Here is a 26,223-nt window from a genome sequence, read left to right on the forward strand (position 1 = left end):
TGAACTCATCCCTGCAATGTTGGGGGTGCAACACAGGCGGGGTGATCCTTTAGAGCCGTCATAAGCGCACGTGCCAGTAGTCTCCCTGTTCCCGCACGCCCCCTAGCGGTTGAAAATGATCCCCGTAAGCAGCAAGCCTTTCGGGCCATCAGATCAATTTGAATTGAATTCATTTGACGCGTGTCGCGAGGTGGATTTGGTGATCCAAGGCCCCCGGTACCTACCGACCGAGATACCCTCAATTTACGCAGCACTTGCCACACCTCTACGACTTCATAACAGCTTACCCTGGCAGCCAAGCAACTAACTGGAGACTAAGGCACCTACCAAAGCTTAGTTTGGGTGCTTGCTTCCAACAGGTACCTTAGACATCTACCGACCGCTACATTAGCTTCGCCAAACGAGTTCGCAGATCACCTCCGGCCCGACAGACCAGCTACCTCTCCGCCCGCATATGAATGATAGTTCCTCAACAGACTGTTCTCGGGACTCTATCTGACTCCGCTCTCCACGTCAAGCACGTGAAACGTTCACATCCTCGACCGACTGGTGATGGACTCAATCATGGCAAACTGTTTGCCCCGCTGAACAAACAGCTTGAAGAGAGGCGGGAGCTGGTGTGAGCGCGAAGGGACAACAAAAGCGCCCTGCTATCTTGCTCACCATGGCTGGGGATGTCACAAATGGAGTTAATTGGTACGCCGTCTCGCCACACAGCGAACGTGCCGCTGGTTTGGAGGCGTATAAACTGACCATGGAATCATGTTTACCTCGTTAGGATCTTCCTCGTATGGATGATTGTTGCTTCATTGCTGTGAGTCTGCAAAGCCCCCTCTATCTTATTTTCTGTCACCGACTATTTTACTGACAACCTCGCGCGCTTCTTTCTTTAGGTCCTCTTTCTTTGTCTTGTACTTCAACCGTGTCTTTGCTTCCATCATATCTTGGGCGCTGAGAACCTACTCATGGCACCAGTATCGAGTCTATATCGACATACAGGCGCTTCAGGTCTCCCTTCTTGCAGGGCGAGTCTTCTTCACTGGCCTTCGGTACCACGGCGACAATGAAACAATACTCATACAGCATGGTTTTGTTACCTGGTCTTATTGGCTGCGGAGGGTCCGGTCTGTGAGCATTGGCAAGGAGTATGAAAACGAGAAAGACACAAATGGGAAGGCATTTGCGGACGAGGCTGGACGACAGGGTGGTGCTCGAGGTGGTACCTCGCGGTTACCATGCCGAGTCAATGTGTCTCTTGTAGGCTTGGAGTGGTTCATTTACAACCGCAGCCCGGCATACGAGTACGTCAAGCAACGCATGATGGAGGACGATATTCTTGATACAGGGGAGACGACTGGCGTCCATGAAAAAGAGGCTACATCCGACAACCTCAGACAACGGCGCTCCCATAACTCCGAGGGGCACACCGAGCCTCCAGGAACAGGTTCAACGGAAACACGACAGAGTGCCAAAAATCGTCTGTTACGGTCCAAGCCCGACCCAGCGAGCCATGCCGGCCAGCAACGTCCCAGCAGCGTGCGCTCAAACTCGCCCGATGAAGCCGTGGGTGATAAGGGTACGGCAGACGATGAAATGCCAATGCTCCTGCAGCTTCTCCCAATACACTTTCAGTGCGAGAAGGCTGCCATGGTGATCGGGAATGAAAATACGAAAGCCATCTTGGTGATGAAGACAGACAGTGTGGATGGTGAAATCGATGCTTGCGCAACCGATACCGTCGATCCTTACCGTCAACTTTTCAAAATGAAGTTCCAGCGGCCCACTGTTGACATGGTGGATAACGAGGATTTCAAGGAGGACCAGGCAGACAGGGCGGCTCGGGAAAGGCATGTAGCGCAACAATCTGAGCCAATTCCAAAACAGTCCCTGTTCACTCGGCAAAGGCGTAAGATATATGGCACCTTACGGAACCATATGCCTTTCTTGCGGAAGTCTGTCGAGTCTTTTGCGGTTGATTATGAGAAGGGTGGTAGTGGTGACCGTGGGGGCCCACCACTAGTTTCTCATATCCCCGGTATCAATCATTGGCAGGGCCTCTCTAGATACCTCGACCAGGATGATGATGACAGAAGCCGCTGGACGGGGACCGAGTATGCCGCCATCAGTAACGTCGTCGACAGCACCGAGGCTAGCATGGTCGTTTATTGGGATGCGGTAGGGAAGGTTGCCCGTCAACCTACACACACCCCTGAGGCAACTGGAGACGCGCATCACGACATAAACGGCGAAAAGCCTCCCGCCTGGGGCATAAATATCTCCTTGAAAGGAGGCTCAGTCACATATGGTCCGTGGGCCGATAGACAACGAGCGGATTTGCAGCGAGTGTTCGCGCCTAGCCTTTGCAAAGATGCGGTCCCGGCTCGGCCCTTGGCCGAAGGCTCATTCAGGGTTCCGACCAAATTCAAACTACTCATCGAGCTGGAAAATGATGTCGTTCTCAGGCTGCCACACCGAGAGGAGTCCAAGAATTGGCGGTGGAAGGGGCAAGACGCTCTGGGTGATGCACGTCGGTCGTTGGCTGGCAAGCCAAAGGCTGGTCTTCGGTCCAAAAAGAAGGAAGCGGCTACTACAGTTCGTCAGCGACCGTATGGCTGGTTGGACGTCAAAATTGCAGCCAACGCCACCATCGCATTCGAGATGGACATGGTTGCTGGTGATACTGGGTACTCTATGGATCTGCGCGTCGACCTCCCAGCAGCCGAGATTTCGACCAGTGTGAACCACCAGTTGTTGTTGCGTTCTGGGCCACAGCGCATCGTCTGTGATTTGTCTACCCCTCTCAAATGGAATGCTCCTCGACAATGGTTGTTTGATATAGACTGCCAAGGCCTCGAGTTGTTCATTCTCAGAGATCACATCTTTCTCCTCGTAGATCTTGTTGACGACTGGGCCAGTGGGCCTCCAGTCGATTACTTGGTGTTCACGCCGTTCAAATACTGCCTCAACCTGTCATTACGTGATTTGAAGCTATACCTCAACATCAATGATGCCAACATAATCAACAATCCCACCGACCTAGAAGACAACGCCTTCATCATACTATCGAGTCCGCTCCTCGAAGCAAACACTTGCATCCCAATCGATAAATACAGGCCCCCTCGCAACGCGATTCCTTTTGATGTCAAGACTGACCTGGCCACCGTTGCTTTACACTTGCCGCCTTGGAATACTCAAGCCCCCTTTCTGGCATCCAAGGAGATTGCGCAAGGAGAGAACCTTAACATCAGTGGCGCTTATCACTACAATGCGACGACTTCGACAGCAAACACGGACACCTTGGTATTGGATCTCAGCGCCCAGTCTCCCTCGGCAAAATTGTACGGCTTCCTCATACGCTACTTCCTGAAACTCAAAGACAACTATTTTGGCGACGACGTCCATTTCAAGACACTGGAAGAATACCAAGAGCTGCTGCGGCTCAAGCAGACGAATCCCGAGGCGGAGCTCCACGACAGACCTCCCCCCAAGAAATCCAACGACCTTGATGTTATATTAACAATCCGTGCAGACGACCCCAAGGTGATGCTGCCCGCCAATCTCTATTCGACCGAGAAACATATCCAGATCGATACGGCTTGTCTATCCGCAGACTTACGTTTCACAAACTACTACATGGACCTTAGTCTTGATGTTGCGCCGCTTAGCTTATCCCTTGGAAGTGAGGCCCAGGGTTCAGACACGCCATTGAGTGCTTCAACCAGCACGCAACTATTTGTGGATGGTGTCACGATATATGGGCACCGATTATTCGGTCTACCGCCTGTGGAGCCGACATACCTGTGTAACTGGGACATCTCAGCTGGTCCAGTGACAGGCGAGTGTACGGCGGAATTTCTCTTGGCCCTGGCGAACGGGGGAAAAGCCTTCATTTTCACTCTGGACGATGAGGAAAATGCCCTCATACCAGCGTCTGCTCTTGTTCTGTACGATGTGACCTTCCTCCGGGTTTTCGTAGAGTCTGTGCACATCTGGCTGCATGTGGAAGAAGCTGCATTTCTCCTGTCGACCGATGCCATTGACATCAAGTTCAACGATTGGGCTAATACTCACTACTCGAGGCGTGCCAATATCAACATGCCCGACATACAGTTCTCATGTGTCAATTCGGAGGCGCTTCTGCGCCACAGAGCCAGGCCACAACGAGTGGTCGAAGCCGACGCGGTTGTCAAGACCAGTGTCCATCTTGCCATTGTTGGGCGGAAGTTCAACTTCACAGAAAATCGCAGACTACAACAAGAGCTTCTACGACGCGAAGACCAGCGCACGCGGCGAACAGATTTTCTGCTGCTGCCAGAGCTGCTTGGACCACACGAGCCGGCCATATTGGACCCGCCGGCTCAGCCATATCCCTCAGTGCCACCACCAACCAATAGGGAAGATATACAAGACCTGGGAGGTGATGTCTCTTCGTTCAATTCTGGACGTAGCTCACATGGATTTCGCGGGCTCCGCCACAAGAGCTCTTTTCTTTCTCTGGAAAGTTCGAGTGCAAGCAGTGTAGTTCGAGCTCGGAGCTCTCATCGCTCAAGTATGAGCTCGCGGTATCAGAATCAGCTTCGGCCTCTATCAACACTCGATCCCCGACCCACTAGAAGGATATCGCAGCGATCGAAACAGCGCCGAGAAATATCTGCATCCACCCGCCATTCGGCTTTCTACAGCGCTGCTGGCGATTACAATGAGCGTCGCGATGCCAATCACGACACAGTCGCTTTCTCGAGTCAATATTTTGCCCCTCATTTTCCGCTGAATAACGTGGTGGTAGACACGTCCGATACAGATTTTCACAGCGGCGCGACTGATGCAGACGACGATTCAGGTGTGGAAACCACCGAGTTCAATCTAGGAGACATCGATCCGGATATGCTTAGCGAGGACCATACGCATACGAGCATAATGTTGGAAACGCCAAGTGGAGTGACAGTGCTTCTCAATGCAGCATCTGTTCGTTACATTGCCGCCTTGCTGGGTGCAATCCAGCCTTCTGAGCCAGAAGATATCCTAGACAACCTCCAGACAAGTTCGATAACTGGCATCTTAGACCTGCAGAAGGATCAACTGAGCAAAGGGTCCATCGGTGAAATCGTCTTGAGGATCCCGAAGGCAGACTTGCGCTTCGTCAATCCTTCTAACATGGACTCTCATATGTCAGGATCAGAAGAGCAGGATCAATACGACTTTTCAATGTCCAAGCTAGCTCTTGCCTTCCGCACAGAAAGCTCATGGACGGATGCTTTCGAACCCGAATCGAGAGAGTCCCGACATTCATTCCATGCAAGGGTTGGCTCAGTGGAAGTGTCTGCTTCCGAGAGACCTAGCAAAATTGATGATGTCCAATGCGCCGTGACGGCTCGGATCGAAAATGTCCTGACTTCGATGGGATCCAAGGGCGTCACCAACATTGACGCGGATGTTGGTCTTGTCCAGGCTAGTGCAGCGTCTGAGAAGATCGAATACATGGCGTCACTAATACACAGAACCAACGTTCTTGCCAGCGACCTAGGCAAGCTTCTCATGACGACAATTCAGAAAGAGGAGCAGGTTGTGCAATATCTCGTTTCCGTCCTTGCTATCCAAGGACATTCTGCGCCAGATCCTGGCTTTTTAGTTCGTCCATCAGCCACATTGAGATCTGCCTCGCAGCATGTCCGCACCTATGACTCTTGGAAGTTGGCCATGCGCTTGCGTCAGATGTGGACGAAACTGGATCCACAAGCCAGAGAAGATCTCCGCGTACAATGCATCGGAGGGCAGCCCAAGATGCCAGCTGACGCTCGACAGCAAGCATTCTCCTATTTTCAACGATGGAGGAGTTGGGACCTGGATAACTTGAACCAGGCTATACTCATGAACAAGGTTTTCGGTACACCCGATGAAACCCACTCATCGACCTCGGCCTCCACAAATGTGCCCCTGATGGCGACCATCCGCGTTCATCAAACTAAGCTGGCCATTGACCCCGGGCCAAAGCAAAATGAGATTTTGCTGCTTGACCTCGCTGCTAAGCTTCACCGTGATGTTTCCGATGTGGTACCGAGAACGGCGGAGGCCACTGAACCAATCCCTAGCACTTTACTAACGGTGCTCAACCTTTACTGCGGCACCGCCGCTGTCAATCTCAACTGGGATCTTTGCGAATTAGCCGAAGATGTTCTCAAATTATTTTGTCAAATGCGATCAGATACTGTGTCTGAGCCTTCGTTTGACTCTGAGAAGACTGAGCTAGGCAAGGCACTTGGCAGCAAGAAGACAGACCAGGCCTTCCATGTCGTTCTAGAGGTTGAACAAGGGAATGTTGCCATTGATACGATCAATTTGAACGGAAGATCATCAGGCCAGGGTCTGAAAGCATCTCTGTTGATGGGGCATGGCCGGCGTGGCTCATCTGATACCAACTTTATACTGAGTTGCGATACTATATCGTCTCGCATACGCAACCACGCGGAACTGGTTACCACCTTTCGACTTGCTCAGCCTAGCGTCTTCGTTTCTCACGAACTCCACGCCACCGAGACTATAAACGAGCATACTATCAAAGTTACAGCCAGCAGCGACAAACTGTCATTGGCTATTAGGCAGGAGCCTATTGCACTTATGGAGGTCCTAGATACCCTGATCAAGGACGAAGTCAGTCAACTGTACAGGCTGAAACATCTTTTTCCTACCACCTCGCCGCCAAAGTCTTCCGCACCCCCGTTGTCGCCTACCAAGAAGATTGCGGACAAACTGTCCAGTTTCAGGGTCAATGTCGCCATGTTCCTGAATGAGTATACCATCAGCCTACCGCTTCTTCGATCTCTGACCTACAACATCAGTGGCGTTGTATCTCGTGCTGCTATAGCAGCGAATTCCGGAAGGGAGCTAATCTTTGACTTTGACGTCAAAGAGAACTCTCATGACATGCAGATCACGATCAATGACAGAGCACGAAGCATCTCGCTCCTCCAGATCCCTCCAACTAATGGCCGAATTACTAGTCTATTCGGTCAGGGAGACAACACCACCACCGTTTATGCATCAGTAGAGCTCATACAACTGGATGCTTCTGCTGTCTACAGCTTACTGTCCGCACTGAACAGACCAGAGATATCTAGTACGCTCAACGAGATCCAAGAGCAGGTTCAGATCATCAAGGGCCATCTCGAGGAGATTTTTGAGCCAGAAGACGGGCCCAACAAAGATTTGATAGAGTCGCCCGGCCAGCCAAAGCCCTCGCTCTTCATCTACTCGATACATTTGACATTCGCAGGCCTGGAAGTGTTTGGAGATACACCACTAAAATCTGCTCAAGAACCAGTCGCTCGCCTGCTATTCGCTTTGGATAGCATCCATGTCGAAGTCGCCAACCGGGCAGATCAGCATAGTCGCGTGCTAGAGAATCCCGAAATACATCTCAGTCTTCGCAAGGTCGCTTTGGAGATTAGAAAGGGCAGGCCTGGTGCCATGGCTGTCTGCGGAAGCGTCGCTTTCGGGGCTCTAGTGACGGCCACATCAAGAGTCCTCGAGAACGGCACAGAAGAGCGAAACCTGAACGTGAAGAGCAACGGCTTCGAAGTCGTCTTGTCACCCGAGACTGTTTCCACGTTTGTAGATGTCGTCGGTTATATGGGCGACAAGATCAAAGACCTGGACACGTCGCGAGAGCGTGAATACCTACGTAAACTTCGCCAGAACAGGCCCAAGATTGCCATCAATGACGAGGAAGAGGACGATGAATCGGACATAATCGAATCGTTCTTCTCATCCATGGTGTACTCATTTGAGATTCGGGATATCAACGTATCTTGGCACGTTCTCGGATTACGCGAAGAGCCCGCTCCTGGCAAGGACGATCTCGTGGTTTCGCTACAAAGGATTGAGTTCGCCACTCGGACAAGAAACTCGGCGAGGCTGACCATTGAGAACCTTCAAGTACAAATGGCCCCGCCGACGGGAGACAGAAGGGTTCGCTCATCTAACTCGGCTCTGCTGCCCGAAGTCGTTTTCAGTGTGGCCTACGTCTCGACCGCAGATGCACGGCGTCTAGCGTTCCAAGCTGTTGGTAAATCGGTTGATATCCGCTTGACACCTGGCTTCATCATCCCAGCCGCAAACTTGGGTGATTCGATAGGCCTCTCTATCAAGAACATACGAGAAGCTTCAGAGAATTGGGTGCCACCACCAAATCAGCTTGATTCCGTCGATGAAGCCAGCCCACCGCCTGATCCACCGCCTCGAGCTCGATCTATTCTGGGAAGCAAAAGACTGGAATCAATGCTGATTGATGCAGACTTCCAGGGTGCTGTCGTTCATGTCAGTGGAAAGAAGTCGGCTGATGAATGGGCAAGTTATCAAAAGCAGAACCGCCCGAGCATGGGAACCAAGTACGGGCAATCCGCAAGCGACGAACCTGCAGGGGGAAGTACTGAGCTTCGCACCCCTGGCCTTGCCCTCAAGGTTGAGTATCGCGACAACGGCAAAGAGGATCCGACACTTTACGCCGAGTTAAGAATACAAGCATCAAGCAACATACTATACCCATCGGTTGTCCCACTGATTGTAGACATCACCAACAGCGTCAAAGAAGTGGTCAGTGACGATTCGGAAACTCAAGCGCAGCCTCCAAAACCCAAGGCGAAACTTGATACCAAAGAAAAGCTTGGCCAAGAGGACAGCATCTTGCTGAGTGCGGATCCAACTGCGGCGCTGGGACGCATTAGGCTCAATCTAGGCTTGAGGATTTGTCGACAGGAGTTTTCACTCAGCTGTCAACCAATTGCTAGGGTTGCTGCTACAGCTAGCTTTGAGGACATATACTTCACCATCAACACAGTCCGGTCGGTGGATCAGGGCAACTTCTTGGCAATATCGGGTGCAATGAGCAAAATCCAAGCCTCTGTCCAGCATGTTTACTCACGCGAGTCAACTGGGAGCTTCGAGGTTGACTCTATGGTCCTCTCAATGATGAACAGCAAGCATGTCAGCGGTATCAGCGGCGTGTCTGCAATCCTCAAAGTCAGCCCCATGAAAGTTGCAATCAATGCCAAACAGCTTCAAGACTTTTTGCTGTTCCGAGAGATCTGGGTTCCTCGCGACCTTAAGAAAGCCGCCACCGAGACAACATCTACAGACACAAGCACTACACCCGTCATGGCTAAGCTGACGACAGAGACCTCCCAGGGCCACCTGGTGCAGCGCTACCAACAGGTGGCAGCCACCACAGCATTCCCATGGACTGCTACCATTTCGATTAGCTCACTCGACATCAGCGTAGATCTGGGCCAGGCCATTGGGAAATCGGTCTTCTCCATCCATGAGTTCTGGATCTCTTCCAAGAAAACATCGGACTGGGAGCAGAATCTGTGCCTAGGCTTCCAGCGAATTGGAATTGACAGCACCGGCCGCATGAGCGGCTTCGTGGCAATGCAAAACTTTAAGCTCCGCACCTCCATTCAATGGCCTGAACGGGAGCAGGCGCTCAACGAGACACCACTGGTGCAGGCGTCCATCAGCTTCAGTCAATTCCGAGCCAAGATCGCATTTGACTATCAAGCCTTTCTGGTGGCCGACATCACATCGATGGACTTCCTCATGTACAACGTCCGAAGAAGTCTCGAGGGTGGTGGGGACAGGCTGGTCGCGAGCTTCAACGGCGATGCGGTGCAAGCGTTTGGAACAACCACATCCGCTGCACAGGCAGTGGCTCTGTATCAAGCATTCCAGAAGCTGGTGCAGGAGCGCAGGACAAATTTTGAGGCTTCAGTACGAGAGATTGAGAAGTTCACACGCCGTCGATCCTCAACGGTGCCAGAGGTCGTCAAGAGGCTCACCATACCTAAGAAGGACGATGACGGCGTTTCAAAATCCCCCATCTCACTGGATACAGATGTAGTGGTAACCCTGAAAGCACTTAATCTGGGCGTCTTCCCGTCCACCTTCTCGGACCACCAAGTTTTCAAGATGGAGGCGCTTAACGCACAGGCACGATTCGCAGCCAGTGCTGGTGGCAGGGATCGCAGGATTCACAGCATGTTGGGCCTGACACTCGGTCAGCTCCGGATCGGTCTGGCAGGAGTCAGGCACGTGGAGGCGCCCAGGTCTGTCAACGAGCTTTCCGTTGACGATGTCGTGCTGAGCGCTACGGGATCCAGGGGTGGGACAATTCTCAAGGTTCCCAAGGTCGAGGCAGTGATGCAGACCTGGCAGGCTCCGGAATCACGACACATTGATTACATATTCAAGAGCGCGTTCGAGGGCAAGGTCGAGGTTGGTTGGAACTACAGCCGCATCAGTTATATCCGTGGTATGTGGGCCAACCACTCGAAGACCTTGGCTCTGGCCTCTGGTAAGGAGCTCGCCCTACCAGCAATCAAGGTGACGGGCATTCCGGGTCAGGACGAAGAAAAAAAGGAGGCCACCACAGCCCGAGGCGGGAGTGCATCATCCGCAGCCTCGGAGATTGCGAATGCGATGAAGAGCGCCGCCGGGAGCGCCGTGGCCGCCGCTGCGGGCAAACCAGAGGACACCGCGGAGAGCCGAGGTCAGACACGGAGTCGCCGCGGGAGCGGAAGCAGTCAGACTAATAAGATCACGGCCGAGGTCCATGTGCCTCAGAGCAAGTATGAATACACGCCACTGGAGCCGCCAATCATCGAGACGCCGCAGCTAAGAGACATGGGCGAGGCGACGCCGCCACTCGAATGGATTGGGCTCCACCGCGACAGGCTGCCGAACTTAACGCATCAGATAGTAATTGTTTCGTTGCTGGAGTTGGCTGGGGAGGTGGAGGATGCATACAAGAAGATCTTGGGATCTTCGTAGGGAGGCTAGCTATGGGCCAAGCCAGTTTTCTTGTTGTCTTTTATTCCACGTTACTTTTTTAAAGCATTATATGCATATGTTTTGCGGCGTCTTTACTGGGATTCGGATACCATACTAGTACATATAGAGATGATATTTTGGTAGAAAGAGACTACTATTAATTGTTGTGAGTTTACGCGTTGCAAATCTTCGGTTTCTACTTTATACGTGAAGAAAGCGTTTCGATATCTACCGAAGTAGGCACGTCTAGGATCGACAGACAAGTTTTCTGGACTGCGGTACTGCTATTATTATGTTATACGTAGTTGGTAGCAAATAAGCAATTAAAACCCCCGACAATGTTGAGCCAGCAAGCTCCCAGTCTTCGAACCATTGAGGCTTTTCTTGGCCACCTTCCAGCCTAGCGTCTAATCTGATGTGCTGATTGCTGTATGCTGGCTAGCTCTCCGGAAGCTCCGGCAACTCAACAGCAGTTCTGCACTAATATCATTTTGACTCACATATTAAAATATTGACGTGGCTACCAAGGCCCTTCTAGTCATATATGTTTGCCGTTCGAGTCAAAAACTCTTGGTTAAATCCAAGTCGAATTCGCCTCCTCATCGCTCGTTTCGTTTACCGTTCGCATTGAGACACGTGCAAAGGCCTCGCCTCACGTCACTCAGGGTTTGCTAACCCTCGATGCGGGTGGAGTGGATCCGAGCTTTGCCTGGTTGCTTGGCCAGTGGAAGCTAAAACTCGGCGGGGTCTAGCCAATGCAAGGGAAAAGAGAAAAAAAAAAAGAAAAAAAGGCGGGGTTGAAAGCTTCCAAAACAAGACGCACATAATGTGTGGGTTTCGGCGCAAGTGAGGGGTCAAACAGACTGCGGGTTCGCAACAAGCCATGTTGCGGGCTTGCAGACGTCAAGGTTTAGGTTTCACGTCGTCACTGCTCTTTGCCATTGGCATCCTACGCACATCACAAGGGGATGGGTATAACTGTTTCTTTTCTTCTTGTCCTTTGGTAATAATAATTACCTGAAGGTATGTTCTTCCTGAGAGTACGAATGGCATTGTTACTAGCTAGGTCCATGCATGCTCCCTCCAAATAGATAGCTATTTTAAGAGGCAGCTCCCAGTAGAAAAGTCTTTTTTTTTTCCCTCGCCCATCCTATGTTTCTCCTCCAGATAAAGTGGACATGCAGATTCTCTTTCTCTTCTGAGGAGCCCCGTGTGATCCTGTCGCCACTTTTTTGTCAGCAAGTAAACCGGAGCGTAGACCTCGACCCCGCTGCAGCAAACGCACGCCGGTAGACAATAAAAATTTCTCCCGCCTCCTGCTGCCCCGCTCAGCACTTCGTTCCCTTCTCTCTTCCACCACCTCCCGTTGAACGGCCAAAACAACAAAGAACCATTATCTTGACGTCGAGGACGTCAAGCCAATACCGCCAAGATGGTCAAGTAAGTAACAAGTCTATCTGCAAACAATGTGCAAGATGCAATATCCAATATACAAAACCCCGCGTTCGGGCACCATGAAGTCCCTCTATCGCATCATGTCGCCCTCGCTGGTTGTTGGACAAACGGTTAGGAATTAGATGGCTAACGTATCTTTCTACAAATAGCTTCACGATCGATGAGATTCGGTAAGTACTTTCTATGGTTGTCAAGCAGACAACTTGCCTTGAGACATCCCCGATGGTTTGGTGGTTTTCGGGAACGCGCAGCTCTCGAGGATGGAAACAAGATTGGGCTGGTTCTAATACGAGTGGCGTTTGTTTTTACAACAGGGCCTTGATGGACAAGCCCTGCAATGTCAGGAACATGTCCGTCATTGCCCACGTCGACCACGGCAAGTCGACCCTCACCGATTCCCTGCTCGCCAAGGCCGGTATTATCTCGACCGCAAAGGCTGGAGACCAGCGCGCAACAGACACACGAGCGGACGAGCAGGAGCGTGGTATCACCATCAAGTCAACAGCCATCTCTCTGTATGGCAATCTGCCCAGCGATGACGATCTTAAGGACATCGTCGGCCAGAAGGTCGATGGCAAGGATTTCTTGATCAACCTGATCGACTCGCCCGGTCACGTTGATTTCTCATCAGAGGTCACTGCTGCCCTCCGTGTTACTGACGGTGCTCTCGTCGTCGTCGACACCGTAGAGGGTGTGTGTGTGCAGACCGAGACTGTGCTTCGTCAGGCTCTCGGTGAGCGCATCAAGCCCGTCATCATCATCAACAAGGTCGACCGTGCTCTGCTCGAGCTCCAGGTCACCAAGGAGGATCTTTACCAGTCTTTCTCGCGTACTATCGAGTCCGTCAACGTCATCATCTCGACTTACTTTGACAAGTCCCTCGGTGACGTCCAGGTCTACCCCTACAAGGGTACCGTCGCTTTCGGTTCCGGTCTGCACGGCTGGGCCTTCACTGTCCGCCAGTTCGCCGTCAGGTACGCCAAGAAGTTCGGTGTCGACCGCAACAAGATGATGGAGCGTCTGTGGGTAAGTAGATAAGAATCTCTGAGCAAATAGTTCTCCCTACTCTGCGAAAGTTTCCAGCAATGGTTCCTTTTTGGGCCTCTTATCCCAGTCACATAATGCTGATTATTCTTTTTTCTCTTGTGCAGGGCGACAACTACTTCAACCCCGCCACCAAGAAGTGGACCACCAAGTCGGAGCACGAGGGCAAGCAGCTCGAGCGTGCCTTCAACCAGTTCATCCTGGACCCCATCTTCCGTATCTTCAAGGCCGTCATGAACTTCAAGAGGGACGAGGTCGACCAGCTCCTCGCCAAGCTTGAGCTCAAGCTCCCCACCGAGGACAAGGAGAAGGAGGGCAAGCAGCTGCTCAAGGCTGTCATGCGTACTTTCCTGCCCGCTGCCGACTCCTTGTTGGAGATGATGATTCTCCACCTCCCCTCGCCCGTTACCGCCCAGCGGTACCGTGTCGAGACCCTGTACGAGGGTCCCCCTGATGACGCTGCTGCCATCGCCATCCGTGACTGTGACCCCAAGGGTCCTCTCATGCTTTACGTGTCTAAGATGGTGCCGACCTCCGACAAGGGTCGTTTCTACGCCTTCGGACGTGTCTTCGCCGGTACCGTCCGCTCCGGTCTTAAGGTCCGCATCCAGGGCCCCAACTACACCCCAGGCAAGAAGGAGGACCTTTTCATCAAGGCCGTCCAGCGTACCGTGCTCATGATGGGTGGCAAGGTCGAGCCCATCGACGACATGCCTGCCGGTAACATTGTCGGTCTGGTCGGTATCGACCAGTTCCTGCTCAAGTCCGGTACCCTTACCACCGACGAGACCGCCCACAACCTCAAGGTCATGAAGTTCTCCGTCTCCCCTGTCGTGCAGCAGAGTGTCCAGGTCAAGAACGCCCAGGATCTGCCCAAGCTCGTTGAGGGTCTTAAGCGTCTGTCCAAGTCCGACCCTTGTGTTCTGACCATGACCAACGAGTCTGGTGAGCACATCGTCGCCGGTGCCGGTGAGCTGCACTTGGAGATTTGCTTGAAGGATCTCGAGGAGGACCACGCCGGTGTTCCCCTGATCATCTCGGACCCTGTCGTCCAGTACCGTGAGACCGTTGCTGGCAAGTCTAGCATGACTGCTCTGTCCAAGTCGCCCAACAAGCACAACCGTCTGTACATGAACGCTGAGCCCCTCACTGAGGAGCTTGCCCAACTCATCGACGACGGCAAGATCACCCCCCGTGACGACTTCAAGGCCCGTGCCCGTGTCCTTGCTGACGAGCACGGCTGGGATGTCACTGACGCCCGTAAGATCTGGACTTTCGGTCCCGACACCAACGGCCCCAACTTGCTGGTTGACCAGACCAAGGCCGTCCAGTACCTCAACGAAATCAAGGACTCCGTCGTCTCCGGTTTCCAGTGGGCCACCCGTGAGGGTGTGCTTGCTGAGGAGCCCATGCGTGGTATCCGCTTCAACATTCTGGATGTGACCCTGCACGCCGATGCCATCCACCGTGGTGCCGGTCAGCTCATGCCCACTACCCGCCGTGTCCTGTACGCCTCTACCCTTTTGGCCGAGCCCGCCATCCTCGAGCCCGTCTTCTTGGTCGAGATCCAGGTTCCCGAGCAGGCCATGGGTGGTGTCTACAGTGTCCTTACCCGCCGCCGTGGTATGGTCTTCAACGAGGAGCAGCGTCCCGGTACTCCTCTGTTCACCATCAAGGCCTACCTTCCCGTCATGGAGTCTTTCGGTTTCAACGCCGATCTGCGCCAGGGTACCTCTGGCCAGGCCTTCCCCCAGTCCGTCTTCGACCACTGGCAGGTTCTGCAGGGTGGTTCTCCCCTCGACGCCACCTCCAAGACCGGTACCGTCGTCCAGAACACCAGGAAGCGCAAGGGTCTCAAGCCCGAGGTTCCCGGTGTCGAGAACGTAAGTCAAATCCTCTGTTTACCCACTGAATCACCCTTTCTTGAGAGAAATCATATGCTTACTAGAATCATCAATATAGTACTACGACAAGTTGTAAACGGCTTTTGGCCAAGTTGGTATACCCGATCCTTGATCCTTTCTCTAGCATCACTCAGCAGGGCAGGCTCCACTGGCAATGAGCGCCAGTCAGGTTCCCATTTTCTCGGCGGTCGGTGGTACAAAAAAGCGGAATGGACGTATCTTTGGAGGGCTGTTTGAACAGCATATGAGGATGGCGGTGGAAGATGAGCACGTCGCTACTGGCGTCCTTAGATACGATCTGCTTGTCTTGTAGAACTTTATTTGCATTATGAACGCGTTGATGACACTAGTTAATATTTGGATTCCCTTTGATTGAAGTGTGAACGCCTCCTGCGGGAGATATGTGTGACTTGCAATTCCTCGCCAGTTTCATGAGTTGAGAGGGAGGGGGCCATGATAAACATAAATTTGACTCAACATCGTATCGGCCACTGGTTTTTCGAGGCCTTGCGTTTCTCATACTGCATCAAGGCCGGATTGTCATTTAAATCACCAAGACCAATATGAACAGCAGAATGTGTATATACATTGGGACACTTTCGACTTTACTTGATTGAATTAATGGAACACGTACAAGACAAATAAATGGATATAATATTTTAAGCTGCGACGAGCGTTATCCAAAACAAGAGAAACCCGAGCAAATCAAACCCACCTAACAGAACAGTAACGCCTAAGCTTCAAAGAGACAACACACGCGACTAGGGTATGTACTTCACGACTAGCAGTAAGCCCCTATCTCTGTTTCCAAGCCGCTCATGCAGTGGAAGCCAGAGGCGTGGGCTCAACACCAACACGCTCCTTGCTCAGGATGTCGAGCAGGAGCTGCGACGGCCTGTTGTCCCTGAAGACCTTCTCGCTGTTCTTGAACATCTTCACGTTTGCGAGGTACTTGTCAAAGAGGAAGGAGCTGTCCATTGGGCCTCCTTTGGCCTCGGGGTGGAACTGCGTGGAGAAAATCGGGCGAGTCTTGTGCATCATACCTAATATACCACAACGTTAGTGACAAAAAAAACATACAGGCTCCCCATTGGCAACACGGCATGGTCGACGACTTACCCTCATTACTGCCGTCGTTAAGGTTCACAAAGTACTCAATGAACTCGCTGGGCAGGGTGCTCGTGTCAACAGCATAACCGTGGTTCTGGCTGGTAATGTGGCATTGTCCAGTGGTCAACTGCATCAAGGTCAAGTCAGTAAGACATTCAGAAGGCCTCATCAAACGGAAAATACCAACGGCTTTATAAAACTTACGTCGAGTGCGGGGATGTTGTGCGCCCGGTTGCCGTACTTGAGCTTCAAGGTGCGAGCCCCAACAGCCAGAGCAAGCAGCTGGTGGCCCAGGCAAATACCCATAATGGGGACAGGGGATGTCTCCATGAGCCTACGAAGGTTGTAGATGGTCTCCTGGCAGTGAGTAGGGTCACCAGGTCCGTTGGAGATGAACACTCCGTCGAAGTTGGAGGCGACCTTGTGGATCGGGTAGTCGTACGGGAAGACAGTCACGGACGCTCCGCGGCTGACCAAGCTCCTGAGGATGTTCTCCTTCACACCACAGTCGATCAGGCCAATGTGGAATGTTGGGTCGGGAGACTCGACCACAAAAGGAGCCTTGGTGCTGACACGCTTCACAAGGTTGATCAGGCCGGGGTCAACGAAGCTCTCGTCCTCGTCGGCATCGTACTCCTGACCAATGGTGATACGAGCAAGAGATGAACCTTGCTCCCGGAGGTGGGTGACAATAGCACGGGTGTCAACGCCCGAGATGATGGGCACACCTTCGCGGGCGCACCACTCGTTCAGACCCTCAACGGCGGTCCAGTGGCTGTACTTCTCGGCGATATCCGAGACGACAACGCCGGCGCACTGAATGTGGGGGGACTCGAAGTACTTGAGCAGGTTGTACTCGTCACGCTCCTTGGACGGAACACCGTAGTTGCCAATGAGCGGCTGAGTGAAAACCAGGATTTGGCCACGGTATGAGGGGTCCGTCATAGACTCGGGGTAGCCCACGAGCGAAGTGGTGAAGACGGCTTCACCAGAGATGTTGGAGTTGGCGCCGTATGCGGTACCGTGGAACACGGGGCCATCCTAAACCACAAAACAAGAGCATCAGCATTGCGGGTCGTAAGGTGGAAGCTAGACAGAGACCACATGGGATGACATGACTTACACGAATGGTGAAGGTTGCATCGAGCCCAGCAACTGGGGCGGTGGCTCGTGATCGCTGGGCGGGCATCTTTCGGCCCTTGCTGCCGTGGGCAAATTGCTGCTGCTGGCTGCTGCTGACGAAGCGCAGCTGCTTGGCGGCAGGCCGGGCGTTAGAGGCAAGAGCACCAGCGGCACGGAATGCCGGTGCCGTCTTCGTGGCGGCGGCCATGCGGAAAGACACTCGGGAGAGCATCATGTCGTCGGTATCTTGGAATTTTTTGAACTTGATTCGTAAATCTGAGAGGCTTTCTGTGATAGGTGATCAAGGGGGTTTTAAGCGGACAGGGCCCTCCACAGATGGTCTAGCAACCCTTGTCAGTCAAGTCCACACAGGGTTGAGGCGGTGAGTCAAGCAGCAGAGGCTGCGAGTCTACCGAGTCGGGAAGGGCACGAACCTGAGAGATAGTCCTGGGTGGGAGATCAATGTCAGTAAAAACGGATTGTCAACGGATCACGGTAATGCATGTGGTGTGTCTGATGAAGTAGGTATGGGATATCAATGGCACGAGACACGGTTGCTCGAGCGTGGCTTTGAGCAGAAAAGTTGTGACAGAACTTGGTGAACAGGGCGACATAGGATGGGATGGGGGTGGGGTCAAAGCTACTACGTAGGCAAGGGCAGAGTCAAGTGGCAGGAAACCTACCTGAGAAGTGAATTCTGACGGGCGACCGTTCATAAGCGCGGCTTTGGGGGTTCCAGCTTTAAAGCGGACAGAAGTAAGAAGGTAAGATGAAAAGGATTGATGTGTGTCGTAAGTGCTGTCGCGTGTGTGGGTTGGGTAGACGCTGGATTTGTATTTACCTTATCCGGGGATGACGGGGTGTGAGGGAGGGGAGGAATTGGGAATTGGGAATTGGAATGGGATTTTGAGCTCAGAGCTATCCCAGTTTCTTGCGCTTTGCACGAGCAAAAAAAAAAAAGAGAAAAAAATCTTGGGGGTCTGGTGGGGCTTATCGTCGATATGCAACGGTTCCCATTGGTGAAAGAGTCAGTTCGCGAGCGGGCTTGATGTGGGGGCCTTGTCAACGTCCTCTGCGCAACGATCGGGGTCTCGAGAGCCGCAATCGGAGCATGAATGACATGGGAGACAAAAAGGCAAAGGCATGGTGGGCTCTCCTACAAGATATGCGTCACGTCACAGGTGTCAGGTCCAGCACTAAAGTTAGTACCCAGTAATTAGTGATAGAACACCTGGCCAGTTGGCTGAGCGAATTGAGTGCGTACCTGGCAGGTATCTACTGTAAGAACCTATTTAGCAGAGAGCCTAGGAGTAAAAGCTAAATAGTCCAGACTCCAGAGATGCAGATGCAATTTTGCCCCACAATCGCCAAGTAATATGAAAGTAAGAAAGAGAGAAAAGTTATATACGGTAATCATCGGCAGTGATTTAAAAAAGAAAAGAAAAAGTATGATTTTTTGTTATCCAGCCCATAAAAGTTGCCCCTCTTTTCGTAGGCGGTTGGACTCTTTAATGGGCAAAGCACTATTAGTGTTGACTGCTGCATAGCTGGGGTCGGCTTGACATGTTCAGAACTATTTATTCACTCACTTCTTTTACAATTCATGCTTGGTGTATCAGGAAGGATAATCATATGCTCGATACACCGGCTTGATCGAAGATTCGAACAGTCGATCTACATTGACGAGGGCCCCTGAGCAATGGATAGCCTAGTTAAAAAAAAAAAAAAAAAAAAAAAAAGCTGCTGAAAATATAGCGGGACTTGTTACAATTATGAACAGGGCACACATGCTTTGCCAAGAACCTAGAATCATAACGTAGTTTGTTTCAATGTTTTACTGCACTTCTGCTGTCTATCCAACCAGTGGTGTCTTGGTGTGTATTCGCACTGAAAACAAAAAAGCAATTTTACAATGCCCCCAGTTCCTTGAGCTTGCCAATCAGTCCATCGACATCCTCAACCTTGCCGCCGCCCTTTCTTGGCGGAGGCTCTGTAAGGGTAGGAAAGAAGTAAAAAGTCAGCATATCCATTCGGCATAGGATCAACAGTAATGGATCCATCCGTCTTGACATTTAGGGTGTGCATCATCTTACCAGTAACCTTGAGGACTTTGAGCCTGCTCTCGGCCGAGACGCCATAGTCCGACAGCTTCTTCTTCTCAAACGGCTTCTTCTTGGCCTTCATGATGTTGGGCAAGCTGGCGTACCGCGGCTCGTTCAGACGCAGGTCCGTGGTGATGATCATGGGCAGCTTGGCCTTGACCGTCTCGACGCCGCCGTCGACCTCACACGTGACGCTGACCGAGTCGCCCTCGCCAAACTCGACCTTGCTAGCCTGCGTCGCCTGAGGCCAGCCCAGCAGCGCGGCGAGCATCTGGCCCGTCTGCGCCGAGTCGTCGTCGATGCTCTGCTTGCCCAGGATCACCAGGTTGCTCTTGTGCTCCTCGGCCGCCTTGCGCAGCAGCTTAGCCACGCCGAGCGGCTCCAGCTGCTCCTCCCCGGTCTCGACGTGCACGCCGCGGTCCGCACCCATCGCCAGCGCCGTCCGCAGCACGTCCTGCGCCTTGGACGGGCCGGCAGAGATGACGCAGATGTCCTCCACGCCGCCCGGTGCCGACTTCTTCTCGCGGATCCGCACCGCCTCCTCGACCGAGAGCTCATCGAATGGGTTCATGCTGTGCTTGACTCCGGCAGTCTCGACGCCCGTCTGGGCTTTGTTCACTCGAGGCTTGACCTGGTAGAGGTGGCGGGCCGCATTGGGAAGCGGGCGTGTCCGTCAGCGATTTGCTTCCACCCTCGAGCTTTATCAAAATGACTTCTGGCTAACTGAAAACTCACGGCATAGTCAATCACCCGCTTGACGGGCACTAATATCCTCAATGCAGACATGATTGTTGTGAATTGTTATTCCTGTCCGAGGAGGGCTAAAAATGGAATCACGAATGATGATGATGTCGTGGACAAGGCCGCTTCCTTGTATGATTCGGCCCAAGCGGCTAACCTCGGACTTGAGCGAGGGTGGGTTGGGAGGTGACAAAAGAGGGGCTGCGGCGTAGACTCTATCAATATGGCATACATAACAGATAATGGCCCGTGCGTGATTCACTTTAACCACCTACTAGCTCCTCTCAGGCCCTAACCCTTGATCAGTTCCTTTGCGCGCCGTGGCTTGCAGGAAAGCAAGGGACCGGGTACCTCACGCCGTAACACATGAAAGCTAGTGACTGTGATTTGTTAGGTAGCAGATCAAACCGCGCGAGAAAAGCCACTTTGAGCACGAATGAGGCAAACATATCAAAAGTTTGAAATGTGCAAATAAGTACGCTCATAAAGCTTGCAAAATATGTCTATCGCCTCCAAACGAGGGCCCCAGGGCAACCTCGCATCTTCTCCAGACTCACACGTCCCCATCTAAACCACCCATCCCAACATCTTCCCCAAAGCATTTTTTGTCCGACTACCAATCATCCCATTCATCCTTTTTGGCCGTTTGGCTAGCCGAAGCACTTCCGGGTCCTCCTGCACCGCCGCTTCCACCCTTGCCCATGGCCGCGGTGCCAATGGAGCTTGGCTTCGGCTGCTGCTTCTGCTGTTGTTCAGGGATGTCGGAAAAGTCATCCCAGAACCCCTTGCGGGTCTCGTCGATCGGGGCTTGCCGCACTTGCTGATATTGCCGGCTGTCCGGCCCCTCGACAAATCGGTTGAAGCTGGTTTGTGCGCTCTTGGCTCCCTGCTGCGCCGCTCGCCCAACCGTACCTGCAGTATTGCGAGCCTGTGCTGCAAAGTCCGAATCTGCGATCTAGATTTTGGGGCAGTAAATGTCAGTATCCCAGAAGTAGAAAAAGAAATGATAGTGTCGAAGGAGACAGAGACGTAGATTCCACATACCTGCTTTGCGGTGGGCTGAATATAATTATTATTCACTGTAGTGGCAGTCTTCGTGACGGTCGATGCGAACCAGCCAAAGCCCTTGGAGAGTGCAGCCACCGGGTTGTTCTGCAGCTCGTCCATTGAGGGCAGAGCCGTGTTGCCGCCGGCTCCTCCTGGCGCAGGCGCTGGCGTGTTTCCAAATCCGGCGTACTTGCCGCCCTGGCTCGGCGGCAGGTCCTCTGACCTCGAGGCGTTGTCGGCCCCGAGCCTAGCAAAGTACTTGTCATCCACCCTCGTCTTTCCTCCACTCGTCGCGCCGCCGCTTGGGCTCTCAGACCTGCTGCCGCCGAGCGACGGGTCGTCCCGGAACCTGCCACCACCGCCACCATTCTTGGACCCGTCCGCGGAGCCACCAAGCGGCGCAGTCGACCTGTTGGTGTTCTCGGCGGGAGCAGCCTTCTTCTTCTCCCCGGGGACGTACTCGCGCCCGTCAACCAGCGCGCTGAGGCGCTCCTTGTACTCGTCGCCCGCCTCACCGCCGTAGCGCTCCGCGATAGTGGCGTCGTCCCACGAGATTCCCCTCAGCTCCGTGTCGGCGTGCTTCTCGAAGAACTCGCGCCACCGCTCGTTGCCTCCAAGCCGCATTCGCTCAATCTCGGCCGCCTTAAACGCGTCCATCGAGATGGACCGCACAAACGAAATGTGCACGCCCAGGCCTCGGTGCACGCCAGCGCATGACAGGCAGATGAAAATGCCGAACTTGGGTGACGCCCACTGCGGAGACGGGGCGCCGCAGTCGCAGCACAGGCTGTTCTTGGACTCTTTCTGGATCGCGAGGAGCTGTCGTGGGAGAAAAGAGCTCTTTGTTAGACTTGATCTTTGATCCCTTCGTTTTTCTGCGCCTCAAGGTCCTGGCCGTGTCTGTGTGTGTGTCTCTCACCTTTGACCGAGTCTCCGGGTCGACCTCCCACATGCCCTTGGAGGCCATTTGCGCTGATGTGATGACTGACCCCTCAATCAAGTCCTTGTCCTAGGGTGGGTGTGTTACGTAGGGGCAACAAAAAAAACGTATGTAATGCTAGTTCGTTGGCAAATAGTATGCTTTCGAACTTTGGGACTGAAATGTTCACCGTTTCGAAAGACACCTTCGCTGGTACCCATTGGGGGTAAGATGCAGGGGCTGCCACAGAGTTACACGTCTCAATTTAGCCTTTTTGCTAGGGGGATACCCTGGAAACCCTGAGATCTAGGCTTACCTCTTACTGGCACTAGCAACCCATCAGCCAGCCAGCAGCGGGGCGAGCACGGTCTCGAAGCCACAACCACGACCGTCTGGAACAACTCCCAAGATGTAAGCTCCAATGAACAATACCAGCGCGATCTCTCTTCTTTTCTTTAACTTGGGATTTCTAGAAAGCATTCTAAATTTAAAAAGAGAGAAAAAGGGGGAACTCTGGGCTCGGTGGAAGTAGGAACCTACTCGGCCAAATAACCTCGTCATACGTAGCAATTGACCAAGAATACCTGCTCGTGTCAAAGACGTTTGAGCACTTCCTCACACCCAACATATTCGTCGCGTTCACCAACTCACCACCCAAGTAAGAACGGTAGCCGACTCGAAACCATTCCTTCGATATGTGCGCTCCTGTGCTTCACTTGGGTTGTTTGCTAACGAGACTGCGTCCAGCCCTTCCCATGTTTTTCTTCTTATCACTACGCAAAACGAATGGTTACGGTCATCAGAATACGTACTATGACAGGTTCATGAGCATGTAAACGTTTGTGTTTGTGAGAATCAGCTATGAGATGTGAGCCATATCAGATTATTGGGAATGCGCTGGACAAGCGAATAATAAGGGTCCTGAGGTCTAAATGTCATGTCATAAAAAGAAACCGATAGATGGACACCAATGCCCCTCCTTTTTTTTATCCGCCTCTCTTCATTCCTTTCACGTCATATCCGCCGTAAAAAGTTCGTCAAACTCCCGTGATAAATCAATGTGATCGTACGAGTAGCCAAATAATACAACGGGCAAAAGCCGGGCTAGGCTGGGAAAGGGGTAAAAGGTAGCTCGTTCCGTGAACCGTGTGTTTTCATCGTGTTGCTCAGATCAAAGTCTAAGCAGTGGTGGCTGGGGCGGCCGGGGCGGCAGCCGGGGCGGCAGCCGCATCAGTGGCGGCGGCAGAAGCGGCCTCGACGGCGGGGGCGGCGGTCTCGGTTCCGTTGGCCTCGGTCGAGGCCTCGCCTTCTTGTGCGACATCGTCGTCGGTCTTGTCGGGGCTGTCGATGGCGACCTTGACGGCAATCTCACGGCTGTCAATCTGCTTGCCGTTCATCTCGGTCACAGCCTTCTGTTGAAGCTCCTCGGAAGCAAGGGTGACAAAGCCGAAACCACGTCCCTTGCGGGGCTCGTTGCGGGCCTGGAGCTTCTTGATCATGAAACGGGGGATGGGGCGGAGGGCGATCTTGGCGGAAACAGGTTCGTATGCGGCAAAGACCTCCTTGAGCTATATCCATATGCATCATCTCAAGTTAGGAACATGGTCTCATATGATTCTGACTTTCAGACTTCGGGACGGGAAGAGCTTACGCGAGCCTCGGTCATGTCGTAGGGCAGGTTGGCAACCATGACCTTGGTCTTGGAGGCAATGCCATCGGCAGGAGGGCCACGCTCACGGCGCTCGCGGGGCTCCCGGGGAGCACGAGGCTCCTTCTTGGCCTTTTCATCCTTGTCAGTCTGGTTCTTGTTCGTGATGTCGGTCAGTGGCTTGACCTCGGCATCAGTGGTACCAGCAGCCTGAGCATCGGTGGCGCCCTCCTGTCCCTGGTTCTCCTGCGCATTAGAATTCTTGTGTCAGCATATGTGTGTTTAACCGGAGACAATTTGAGATGATGCGACATACGTCAGAGCGACCGGCCCGGCCGGCGCCGCCGCGACCGCGACCAGAGCGGCCGCGACCACGGGTAGAACGAGAACGGCGGGTTCCCTCGGCACCCTCGCCGTTGGCGCCCTCCTCCTTCGGCTGCGTGGGCTCGGGCTTGCGAGCAAGCTGAACCGAGACCTTGCGCTCAAGGACCTCCTGGCCCGAAAGCTCAGCGATGGCACGCTCAGCCTCGTTTGGGGTCGAGAGGTCGACGAAGGCGTAGCCGACAGGACGGTCGGTGCGGGGGTTCTTGGGGATCGAGATGCGCTCACTGATGGTGTACTGTTAGCTTTCTGATTTGGGAAGGTATGATGTTGCGCATTGTGGGGAGCGACGGGTTCCGAAGTCTGGTCTAATCGCAATGTGGCTGAACAACAGAGCGGGACCGTCTTGATAGATGAGACAAAAACACCGTATTGGCTGGACCCCAACAAATTCCAAGTGGTAAGGAGTCATGTTGCGCGATGCAGACGTCATGACCATAAATCGAAGCGCGGAAAACACCACAACGATGCAAATGCGACCAAAAAGAGCAGAAAGGGTCAAGATGGCTGGATGCAGTTGATGAAAAAAATGACAACTTACACAAGGTAGCCCTTGAAGAACTCGGTCAACTTCCCCTCGCTTGTAGCGTATGCGAGGTTGCCGATGTAGAGACGGCGACCTTCGACAGCGCTGGCATGGTTGTCGTCGTTGGCCTTGGTGTCGGCCTTGCCAGAGATGGAGGTGTCGGCCAGAGTGGCGGCAACGTCGGTGACGGCGGCGTCAGTGGTGGGAACGTTCTCAACGGGAGCAGACATCTTGGACTTGGTGATGAGAATTGGGAGACGGCGAAAGGATTCGGCGGTTGTTGTAAAGTCGACGTTGACTTGAGTTTGGGATAACTCTGGAACTAAGCGGGGGAAGTTGTTAGGGTAGCTTCGTGCCCTAGATTGTGAAAGGTTGGCGGGTGGGTGCAAAGATTGCTTTCGCTGATCTTGAGATTGGTTGTGATGAAGATGGAGAGGGAAAAAAGAGGAGAGGACGAAACCAAGAGCCACAAGGAGGCGCGCCGACGAAATTCTAAATATTTTTTCGCAGACCCTGGGCGAGTTCCATCTTTCGGGGAATTAAGCGAAAGGGAGGGAAGAATCGGGTGGGTCTGAGCCAAGCAGTACTTGGAGGGGAAGTTGCGGTGCGCGGGAACTACGGTGTAAGGGGACTTGCGATGGTGGCTACTTGAGGTAGCGGTAGACTCCACCTTCCTCCACCAAAACTGATTTTTGCAACGTGGGAGATGAACGTGGCTTCCTTTCACCCAAGAGAAATGCTACTGCGACTCAAAGTCGGTAAACCAGGTTACGAATGCCCATCTAATAAGGAAGTGCCTTATTGAGTTTAGTACGGAATTAAGAGATAGGTATCATTCGTGGACTGTGTTAGCAGTTCTGTGTGTGGGCTTTGGGTAGATATGAAGCTTTTTGGGCATGGAGCCGGGGGGGGGGGGGGTTGTTTTGAAGGCTTTGTTGTTTTGCTTGCTGTCATTCCATTTTTTTATTTGCTCATCTCGATTTTATGTGTGATGCTCCGTCTGGCAACCAACTACATATGACCAATGAAGTATCGGGCACGGTTTACGTAAACCACTCACAAATTATGTCTATTCGAGAACACACACGTCAGAAGCCCTATGCGACTCTCTTCTGACAGCGAGAGTGACCTCCACTTCTGAGCTGCAAAATGATAAGGCAACTGCTATGAGGCTGTGGCAAAATCTAGAACTTGAGGAAGCTGAAGAGCAGTTCTTGTCATTTGGTTGATACCAGCGGAAGTTGCATCCGGCCGAACAGATATCACTTGGCATTGATGGAATGCGCCGATTACTGTACGAAGAAGGTCAAGTAAGGAGGTAGGTAGGAATGATGCTCGTTCAGTAGGTATCTAAGGTAGGTAGGTAAGGTATCCAAAGAGGACACGCGTGCTCAAGGTACATG

General features: G+C 52.9%; 6 protein-coding genes across 6 annotated transcripts; 2 read left to right on the forward strand and 4 right to left on the reverse strand.

Annotated features, from left to right (window-relative positions):
* Nucleotides 1–121: 121 nt before the first annotated feature.
* On the forward strand, nucleotides 122–11,007 carry MGG_01741 (uncharacterized protein). Its single transcript, XM_003714690.1, has 3 exons — nucleotides 122–696; nucleotides 779–814; nucleotides 894–11,007. The coding sequence occupies exons 1-3, from the start codon at nucleotides 665–667 to the stop codon at nucleotides 10,819–10,821; spliced, it is 9,996 nt and encodes a 3,331-aa protein (XP_003714738.1). The 5' UTR covers nucleotides 122–664; the 3' UTR covers nucleotides 10,822–11,007.
* Nucleotides 11,008–12,165: 1,158 nt separating this feature from the next.
* Nucleotides 12,166–15,713, forward strand: MGG_01742 (elongation factor 2). The gene is made up of 5 exons (XM_003714691.1): nucleotides 12,166–12,261; nucleotides 12,426–12,446; nucleotides 12,591–13,302; nucleotides 13,428–15,203; nucleotides 15,283–15,713. The coding sequence occupies exons 1-5, from the start codon at nucleotides 12,254–12,256 to the stop codon at nucleotides 15,298–15,300; spliced, it is 2,535 nt and encodes an 844-aa protein (XP_003714739.1). The 5' UTR covers nucleotides 12,166–12,253; the 3' UTR covers nucleotides 15,301–15,713.
* Nucleotides 15,714–15,730: 17 nt separating this feature from the next.
* MGG_01743 (carbamoyl-phosphate synthase subunit arginine-specific small) lies at nucleotides 15,731–18,395 on the reverse strand. Its single transcript, XM_003714692.1, has 6 exons — nucleotides 18,140–18,395; nucleotides 17,891–17,903; nucleotides 17,458–17,797; nucleotides 16,539–17,375; nucleotides 16,344–16,461; nucleotides 15,731–16,267 (listed from the first exon to the last, which is right to left on the reverse strand). Exons 3-6 carry the CDS (start codon nucleotides 17,689–17,691, stop codon nucleotides 16,041–16,043), a joined length of 1,416 nt encoding a protein of 471 aa, XP_003714740.1. The 5' UTR covers nucleotides 17,692–17,797; nucleotides 17,891–17,903; nucleotides 18,140–18,395; the 3' UTR covers nucleotides 15,731–16,040.
* Nucleotides 18,396–19,196: 801 nt separating this feature from the next.
* Nucleotides 19,197–20,463, reverse strand: MGG_01744 (electron transfer flavoprotein subunit beta). The gene is made up of 3 exons (XM_003714693.1): nucleotides 20,294–20,463; nucleotides 19,550–20,189; nucleotides 19,197–19,446 (listed from the first exon to the last, which is right to left on the reverse strand). Exons 1-3 carry the CDS (start codon nucleotides 20,342–20,344, stop codon nucleotides 19,364–19,366), a joined length of 774 nt encoding a protein of 257 aa, XP_003714741.1. The 5' UTR covers nucleotides 20,345–20,463; the 3' UTR covers nucleotides 19,197–19,363.
* Nucleotides 20,464–20,736: 273 nt separating this feature from the next.
* Nucleotides 20,737–22,542, reverse strand: MGG_01745 (zinc finger protein gcs1). Its single transcript, XM_003714694.1, has 3 exons — nucleotides 22,266–22,542; nucleotides 21,344–22,165; nucleotides 20,737–21,254 (listed from the first exon to the last, which is right to left on the reverse strand). The coding sequence occupies exons 1-3, from the start codon at nucleotides 22,311–22,313 to the stop codon at nucleotides 20,913–20,915; spliced, it is 1,212 nt and encodes a 403-aa protein (XP_003714742.1). The 5' UTR covers nucleotides 22,314–22,542; the 3' UTR covers nucleotides 20,737–20,912.
* A 544-nt stretch (nucleotides 22,543–23,086) lies between these two features.
* Nucleotides 23,087–25,317, reverse strand: MGG_01746 (uncharacterized protein). The gene is made up of 4 exons (XM_003714695.1): nucleotides 24,836–25,317; nucleotides 24,230–24,521; nucleotides 23,917–24,159; nucleotides 23,087–23,833 (listed from the first exon to the last, which is right to left on the reverse strand). Exons 1-4 carry the CDS (start codon nucleotides 25,048–25,050, stop codon nucleotides 23,444–23,446), a joined length of 1,140 nt encoding a protein of 379 aa, XP_003714743.1. The 5' UTR covers nucleotides 25,051–25,317; the 3' UTR covers nucleotides 23,087–23,443.
* Nucleotides 25,318–26,223: the final 906 nt, after the last annotated feature.

Source organism: Pyricularia oryzae, chromosome 2, assembly GCF_000002495.2.
Source record: "Pyricularia oryzae 70-15 chromosome 2, whole genome shotgun sequence".
Taxonomy (NCBI): Eukaryota; Fungi; Ascomycota; class Sordariomycetes; order Magnaporthales; family Pyriculariaceae; genus Pyricularia; species Pyricularia oryzae.

Coding starts and splice junctions, on each gene's coding strand:
- MGG_01743 (XM_003714692.1), bottom strand. CDS start 17,691: ATGATGCTCTCCCGAGTGTCTTTCCGCATGGCCGCCGCCACGAAGACG. Junction 17,376..17,457: donor ATGCAACCTTCACCATTCGT/GTAAGTCATGTC, acceptor TTTGTGGTTTAG/GATGGCCCCGTGTTCCACGG. Junction 16,462..16,538: donor ACAACATCCCCGCACTCGAC/GTAAGTTTTATA, acceptor ACCTTGATGCAG/TTGACCACTGGACAATGCCA.
- MGG_01741 (XM_003714690.1), top strand. CDS start 665: ATGGCTGGGGATGTCACAAATGGAGTTAATTG. Junction 697..778: donor GTCACAAATGGAGTTAATTG/GTACGCCGTCTC, acceptor TTACCTCGTTAG/GATCTTCCTCGTATGGATGA. Junction 815..893: donor ATGATTGTTGCTTCATTGCT/GTGAGTCTGCAA, acceptor TTCTTTCTTTAG/GTCCTCTTTCTTTGTCTTGT.
- MGG_01742 (XM_003714691.1), top strand. Junction 12,447..12,590: donor TTCACGATCGATGAGATTCG/GTAAGTACTTTC, acceptor TTTTTACAACAG/GGCCTTGATGGACAAGCCCT. Junction 13,303..13,427: donor AGATGATGGAGCGTCTGTGG/GTAAGTAGATAA, acceptor TCTCTTGTGCAG/GGCGACAACTACTTCAACCC.
- MGG_01746 (XM_003714695.1), bottom strand. CDS start 25,050: ATGTCTGCTCCCGTTGAGAACGTTCCCACCACTGACGCCGCCGTCACC. Junction 24,522..24,835: donor TTCTTCAAGGGCTACCTTGT/GTAAGTTGTCAT, acceptor GTACACCATCAG/TGAGCGCATCTCGATCCCCA. Junction 24,160..24,229: donor GCCGGGCCGGTCGCTCTGAC/GTATGTCGCATC, acceptor TCTAATGCGCAG/GAGAACCAGGGACAGGAGGG.
- MGG_01744 (XM_003714693.1), bottom strand. CDS start 20,344: ATGTCTGCATTGAGGATATTAGTGCCCGTCAAGCGGGTGATTGACTAT. Junction 20,190..20,293: donor AGCGGGTGATTGACTATGCC/GTGAGTTTTCAG, acceptor CACCTCTACCAG/GTCAAGCCTCGAGTGAACAA. Junction 19,447..19,549: donor CAAAGTCCTCAAGGTTACTG/GTAAGATGATGC, acceptor CTACCCTTACAG/AGCCTCCGCCAAGAAAGGGC.
- MGG_01745 (XM_003714694.1), bottom strand. CDS start 22,313: ATGGCCTCCAAGGGCATGTGGGAGGTCGACCCGGAGACTCGGTCAAAG. Junction 22,166..22,265: donor ACCCGGAGACTCGGTCAAAG/GTGAGAGACACA, acceptor CTCCCACGACAG/CTCCTCGCGATCCAGAAAGA. Junction 21,255..21,343: donor TTCAGCCCACCGCAAAGCAG/GTATGTGGAATC, acceptor CCCAAAATCTAG/ATCGCAGATTCGGACTTTGC.